Below are 7,523 nucleotides of genomic sequence, written 5' to 3' on the forward strand. Positions count from 1 at the left end.
GGCAGTATCTGTGGAGAGAGAAACAGAGTTAATAAAAACAGAGAGTGTTGGAAATACTCAGCAGGTCAGGCAGTATCTGTGGAGAGAGAAACAGAGTTAATAAAAACAGAGAGTGCTGGAAATACTCAGCAGGTCAGGGAGTATCTGTGGAGAGAGAAACAGAGTTAATAAAAACAGCGAGTGCTGGAAATACTCAGCAGGTCAGGCAGCATCTGTGGAGAGAGAAACAGAGTTAATAAAAACAGAGAGTGCTGGAAATACTCAGCAGGTCAGGCAGTATCTGTGGAGAAAGAAACAGAGTTAATAAAAACAGAGAGTGCTGGAAATACTCAGCAGGTCAGGCAGTATCTGTGGAGAAAGAAACAGAGTTAATAAAAACAGAGAGTGCTGGAAATACTCAGCAGGTCAGGCAGTATCTGTGGAGAAAGAAACAGAGTTAATAAAAACAGAGAGTGCTGGAAATATTCAGCAGGTCAGGCAGTATCTGTGGAGAAAGAAACAGAGTTAATAAAAACAGAGAGTGATGGAAATACTCAGCAGGTCAGGCAGTATCTGTGGAGAAAGAAACAGAGTTAATAAAAACAGAGAGTGCTGGAAATACTCAGCAGGTCAGGCAGTATCTGTGGAGAAAGAAACAGAGTTAATAAAAACAGAGAGTGATGGAAATACTCAGCAGGTCAGGCAGTATCTGTGGAGAAAGAAACAGAGTTAATAAAAACAGAGAGTGCTGGAAATATTCAGCAGGTCAGGCAGTATCTGTGGAGAAAGAAACAGAGTTAATAAAAACAGAGAGTGATGGAAATACTCAGCAGGTCAGGCAGTATCTGTGGAGAAAGAAACAGAGTTAATAAAAACAGAGAGTGATGGAAATACTCAGCAGGTCAGGCAGTATCTGTGGAGAAAGAAACAGAGTTAATAAAAACAGAGAGTGCTGGAAATATTCAGCAGGTCAGGCAGTATCTGTGGAGAGAGAAACAGAGTTAATAAAAACAGAGAGTGTTGGAAATACTCAGCAGGTCAGGCAGTATCTGTGGTGAAAGAAACAGAGTTAATAAAAACAGAGAGTGCTGGAAATACTCAGCAGGTCAGGCAGTATCTGTGGAGAGAGAAACAGAGTTAATAAAAACAGAGAGTGCTGGAAATACTCAGCAGGTCAGGCAGTATCTGTGGTGAAAGAAACAGAGTTAATAAAAACAGAGAGTGCTGGAAATACTCAGCAGGTCAGGCAGTATCTGTGGAGAGAGAAACAGAGTTAATAAAAACAGAGAGTGCTGGAAATACTCAGCAGGTCAGGCAGTATCTGTGGAGAAAGAAACAGAGTTAATAAAAACAGAGAGTGATGGAAATACTCAGCAGGTCAGGCAGTATCTGTGGAGAAAGAAACAGAGTTAATAAAAACAGAGAGTGCTGGAAATATTCAGCAGGTCAGGCAGTATCTGTGGAGAAAGAAACAGAGTTAATAAAAACAGTGAGTGATGGAAATACTCAGCAGGTCAGGCAGTATCTGTGGAGAAAGAAACAGAGTTAATAAAAACAGAGAGTGCTGGAAATATTCAGCAGGTCAGGCAGTATCTGTGAGAAAGAAACAGAGTTAATAAAAACAGTGAGTGATGGAAATACTCAGCAGGTCAGGCAGTATCTGTGGAGAGAAAAACAGAGTTAATAAAAACAGAGAGTGCTGGAAATATTCAGCAGGTCAGGCAGTATCTGTGGAGAAAGAAACAGAGTTAATAAAAACAGAGAGTGCTGGAAATATTCAGCAGGTCAGGCAGTATCTGTGGAGAAAGAAACAGAGTTAATAAAAACAGAGAGTGCTGGAAATATTCAGCAGGTCAGGCAGTATCTGTGGAGAAAGAAACAGAGTTAATAAAAACAGAGAGTGCTGGAAATATTCAGCAGGTCAGGCAGTATCTGTGGAGAAAGAAACAGAGTTAATAAAAACAGAGAGTGCTGGAAATACTCAGCAGGTCAGGCAGTATCTGTGGAGAGAAAAACAGAGTTAATAAAAACAGAGAGTGCTGGAAATACTCAGCAGGTCAGGCAGTATCTGTGGAGAAAGAAACAGAGTTAATAAAAACAGAGAGTGCTGGAAATACTCAGCAGGTCAGGCAGTATCTGTGGAGAGAGAAACAGAGTTAATAAAAACAGAGAGTGCTGGAAATACTCAGCAGGTCAGGCAGTATCTGTGGAGAGAGAAACAGAGTTAATAAAAAGAGAGAGTGCTGGAAATACTCAGCAGGTCAGGCAGTATCTGTGGAGAGAGAAACAGAGTTAATAAAAACAGAGAGTGCTGGAAATACTCAGCAGGTCAGGCAGTATCTGTGGAGAGAGAAACAGTTAATAAAAACAGAGAGTGCTGGAAATACTCAGCAGGTCAGGGAGTATCTGTGGAGAGAGAAACAGAGTTAATAAAAACAGAGAGTGCTGGAAATACTCAGCAGGTCAGGCAGTATCTGTGGAGAGAGAAACAGTTAATAAAAACAGAGAGTGCAGGAAATACTCAGCAGGTCAGGCAGTATCTGTGGAGAGAGAAACAGAGTTAATAAAAACAGAGAGTGCTGGAAATACTCAGCAGGTCAGGGAGTATCTGTGGAGAGAGAAACAGAGTTAATAAAAACAGAGAGTGCTGGAAATACTCAGCAGGTCAGGCAGTATCTGTGGAGAGAGAAACAGAGTTAATAAAAACAGAGAGTGCTGGAAATACTCAGCAGGTCTGGCAGTATCTGTGGAGAGAGAAACAGAGTTAATAAAAACAGAGAGTGTTGGAAATACTCAGCAGGTCAGGCAGTATCTGTGGAGAGAGAAACAGTTAATAAAAACAGAGAGTGCTGGAAATACTCAGCAGGTCAGGCAGTATCTGTGGAGAGAGAAACAGAGTTAATAAAAACAGAGAGTACTGGAAATACTCAGCAGGTCAGGGAGTATCTGTGGAGAGAGAAACAGAGTTAATAAAAACAGAGAGTACTGGAAATACTCAGCAGGTCAGGCAGTATCTGTGGAGAGAGAAACAGAGTTAATAAAAACAGAGAGTACTGGAAATACTCAGCAGGTCAGGCAGTATCTGTGGAGAGAGAAACAGAGTTAATAAAAACAGAGAGTGCTGGAAATACTCAGCAGGTCAGGGAGTATCTGTGGAGAGAGAAACAGAGTTAATAAAAACAGAGAGTGCTGGAAATACTCAGCAGGTCAGGCAGTATCTGTGGAGAGAGAAACAGAGTTAATAAAAACAGAGAGTGCTGGAAATACTCAGCAGGTCAGGCAGTATCTGTGGAGAGAGAAACAGAGTTAATAAAAACAGCGAGTGCTGGAAATACTCAGCAGGTCAGGCAGCATCTGTGGAGAAAGAAACAGAGTTAATAAAAACAGAGAGTGTTGGAAATACTCAGCAGGTCAGGCAGTATCTGTGGAGAAAGAAACAGAGTTAATAAAAACAGAGAGTACTGGAAATACTCAGCAGGTCAGACAGTATCTGCGGAGAGAGAAACAGAGTTAATAAAAACAGCGAGTGCTGGAAATACTCAGCAGGTCAGGGAGTATCTGTGGAGAGAGAAACAGAGTTAATAAAAACAGAGTGTGCTGGAAATACTCAGCAGGTCAGGCAGTATCTGTGGAGAGAGAAACAGAGTTAATAAAAACAGAGAGTGCTGGAAATACTCAGCAGGTCAGGCAGTATCTGTGGAGAGAGAAACAGAGTTAATAAAAACAGAGAGTACTGGAAATACTCAGCAGGTCAGGCAGTATCTGTGGAGAGAGAAACAGAGTTAATAAAAACAGAGAGTGCTTGAAATACTCAGCAGGTCAGGCAGTATCTGTGGAGAAAGAAACAGAGTTAATAAAAACAGAGAGTGCTGGAAATACTCAGCAGTTCAGGCAGTATCTGTGGGGAAAGAAACAGAGTTAATAAAAACAGAGAGTGCTGGAAATACTCAGCAGGTCAGGCAGTATCTGTGGAGAGAGAAACAGAGTTAATAAAAACAGCGAGTGCTGGAAATACTCAGCAGGTCAGGCAGTATCTGTGGAGAGAGAAACAGAGTTAATAAAAACAGAGAGTGCTGGAAATACTCAGCAGGTCAGGCAGTATCTGTGGAGAGAGAAACAGAGTTAATAAAAACAGCGAGTGCTGGAAATACTCAGCAGGTCAGGCAGTATCTGTGGAGAGAGAAACAGAGTTAATAAAAACAGAGAGTACTGGAAATACTCAGCAGGTCAGGCAGTATCTGTGGAGAGAGAAACAGAGTTAATAAAAACAGAGAGTGCTTGAAATACTCAGCAGGTCAGGCAGTATCTGTGGAGAAAGAAACAGAGTTAATAAAAACAGAGAGTGCTGGAAATACTCAGCAGTTCAGGCAGTATCTGTGGGGAAAGAAACAGAGTTAATAAAAACAGAGAGTGCTGGAAATACTCAGCAGGTCAGGCAGTATCTGTGGAGAGAGAAACAGAGTTAATAAAAACAGAGAGTGCTGGAAATACTCAGCAGGTCAGGCAGTATCTGTGGAGAGAGAAACAGAGTTAATAAAAACAGAGAGTACTGGAAATACTCAGCAGGTCAGGCAGTATCTGTGGAGAGAGAAACAGAGTTAATAAAAACAGAGAGTGATGGAAATACTCAGCAGGTCAGGCAGTATCTGTGGAGAAAGAAACAGAGTTAATAAAAACAGAGAGTACTGGAAATACTCAGCAGGTCAGGCAGTATCTGTGGAGAGAGAAACAGTTAATAAAAACAGAGAGTGCTGTAAATACTCAGCAGGTCAGGCAGTATCTGTGGGGAAAGAAACAGAGTTAATAAAAACAGAGAGTGCTGTAAATACTCAGCAGGTCAGGCAGTATCTGTGGAGAGAGAAACAGTTAATAAAAACAGAGAGTGCTGTAAATACTCAGCAGGTCAGGCAGTATCTGTGGGGAAAGAAACAGAGTTAATAAAAACAGAGAGTGCTGTAAATACTCAGCAGGTCAGGCAGTATCTGTGGGGAAAGAAACAGAGTTAATAAAAACAGAGCTGATGTTTCAGGTCAGAAGAGTCATATCCGACTTGTAATGATGTTATAATTCTCATTCGTGTTTTCAAATCCCTCTGTGTCCTCTGCCGTCCCTATGCCTGTAACCTCCTCCAGCCCTACAACCCTCTGGGATCTCCAATTCTCCTTTAACTCTGAGCATTCCTGACTTTCCACTCCATCCTGAAGCATGTGATCGCTCCGAGAGGCGATAAACCGGACTAAAAGCCCGGAGAATATCTGGGAAATCCCTCATCGCTCCGCCCCAGCCAACTGGCCCCAGGCAATGGAAGTTAGTCTTGATCGCTCTGGTCCTGAATATACTTATCGGAGCCCCAAGCAGAAACTGGCCCAGCTCTTAGTTAAAGGGACTCAGGGCATGTGAGCCCAGTAGACAGGCCAGCAGCCTCTGGGTAAAGAGTCACCTCTTGACCGCTAACCTGCATCTGGCTTTCTGCATCTTCTCTCTAACCTCTAGAATTGAACAAATGATTAACTGGAACACCAACTACTCCCTTCACCTGGGAAACCACAATCAGATCCCTCCGAGTCGTCTCTTCTCTAAAGGGGAGAGCTCCAACTCGGTTAGCCTATCTTAAATACGAGGATACGTTCTAAAGGGAATAAGTCTCATGGTCCTCTGCACCCTTTCCCAAAGCCTCGACATCACCCTCCATGTGAGGAGATGAGACAGGATTCTTTGTGGCCTGACCAAGGTTTTGTACAGGGACAGACTGGAATTCCTTGTTCATTGCTTAGATATCTTTCGAGTTGTATGTTCTAGAATTCCATCTCTCCCTCTCCCTCTCTCCACCATCTTTAATGCTTTTCCCTGAAAGGGATCTGAATGTTGTGCATTACCAGCTGCCCACATGAATAACACTTGCACTTATCCAAATGAAACATCACTTGCCAGTAAAGAGCCCCATCTCCCAGCACATTACAATCAGTCTGAAGCAGTCCAACATCGTCTGCAGTCCGAACACTCACACAGATCTTAGTATCATCTGCAAGTTAGCAGCTCGTGGCCCCAGCGCCAACAATCCAGATGATTTATAAAAATAAGAGAGCAGTGGGACCAGTTGTTAATTGTCTCTTCATAGTGTTTTATGACATGTAGGTGGAAAGCATTAATTGGGGATTTTACTTGAGCCCCATATAAAGAGATAGCTACTGAAACTGTGGTGGGATTGAGTTAGGAGGCGTATGTTTATAATCTTTCACTCTGTAAATAAATGTTAGACTGAGTACAGATTGGCTCCAGTTCTATCCTTCACCAGGTGGCTTTCTGGACCAGAATACCACTACCGATTCCGGCAGCACATAACAGGTTTCAAACCGACCCGAATCCATCTGGAACGACTGTCTGTAACCATGGCCAGGCAGGCAGGTCCCACCAACGCCACATCCACAATGCTCAGCAAATCACTGCCATGAGATATACAAGATATTGCTTCTTTACACACAGGCTGCTCTGGACAAGACGAATGTACATGACCCCATTCTCACTGACTCTTGCAATGTTTTCCAGGGCCGGAACCTAGCTGATCTCCGGCGCAGCCAGCCGCGCGGTACCTTCACCATGAGCACGACTCTCAGACTGGGCAAACAGATCCTCCAATCCATCGAAGCTATCCATTCAGTTGGGTTTCTGCATCGTGACATCAAACCGGTGAGTGCAGTGATCAGCCCTGGCCTGACTCTCCTAACAGTGCAAAGTGGCTTCAGGAGGAAGGGGCAGTGATTCCCCGAGAGAATTCACTCCTCAAGTTCCACACTCGGCCTCACCCCGGCCTCACTCTCCACCTCCCCTCCCCACCCCACCCCCCCGGCCTCGCTCTCCACCTCCCCCTCCCCCCCCACCCCCCTGGCCTGACTCTCCTAACAGTGCAGAGTGGCTTCAGGAGGAAGGGGCAGTGATTCCCCGAGAGAATTCACTCCTCAAGTTCCACACTCGGCCTCACCCCGGCCTCACTCTCCACCTCCCCCTCCCCACCCCACCCCCCTGGCCTCGCTCTCCCCCCTCCCCCCCCACCCCCCCGGCCTCGCTCTCCCCCTCCCCCTCCCCCTCCCCACCCCCCAGGCCTGACTCTCCTAACAGTGCAGAGTGGCTTCAGGAGGAAGGGGCAGTGATTCCCCGAGAGAATTCACTCCTCAAGTTCCACACTCGGCCTCACCCCGGCCTCACTCTCCACCTCCCCCTCCCCACCCCACCCCCCCGGCCTCGCTCTCCCCCTCCCCCTCCCCCTCCCCACCCCCCAGGCCTGACTCTCCTAACAGTGCAGAGTGGCTTCAGGAGGAAGGGGCAGTGATTCCCCGAGAGAATTCACTCCTCAAGTTCCACACTCTCAGCCTCACCCCGGCCTCACTCTCCACCTCCCCCTCCCCACCCCACCCCCCCGGCCTCGCTCTCCCCCTCCCCCCCCGCCCCCCCCGCCCCCCCCACCCCCCAGGCCTGACTGTCCTAACAGTGCAGAGTGGCTTCAGGAGGAAGGGGCAGTGATTCCCCGAGAGAATTCACTCCTCAAG

The 7,523-nt window shown here is 45.7% G+C and overlaps 1 protein-coding gene across 1 annotated transcript in view; it reads left to right on the plus strand.

Moving 5' to 3' along the window:
- LOC137359160 (tau-tubulin kinase 1-like) overlaps positions 1–6,666 on the plus strand; it is a gene marked incomplete at its 3' end in the record, with an annotated part of 47,905 nt that extends 41,239 nt beyond the window's left edge. The window contains exon 7 of the mRNA XM_068025230.1: positions 6,526–6,666. Coding sequence (XP_067881331.1) covers positions 6,526–6,666 — 141 coding nt within the window. The remainder of the gene's footprint in view (positions 1–6,525) is intronic.
- Positions 6,667–7,523: the final 857 nt, after the last annotated feature.

This window comes from Heterodontus francisci, unplaced genomic scaffold (genome assembly GCF_036365525.1).
Source record: "Heterodontus francisci isolate sHetFra1 unplaced genomic scaffold, sHetFra1.hap1 HAP1_SCAFFOLD_1315, whole genome shotgun sequence".
Classification (NCBI taxonomy): domain Eukaryota; kingdom Metazoa; phylum Chordata; class Chondrichthyes; order Heterodontiformes; family Heterodontidae; genus Heterodontus; species Heterodontus francisci.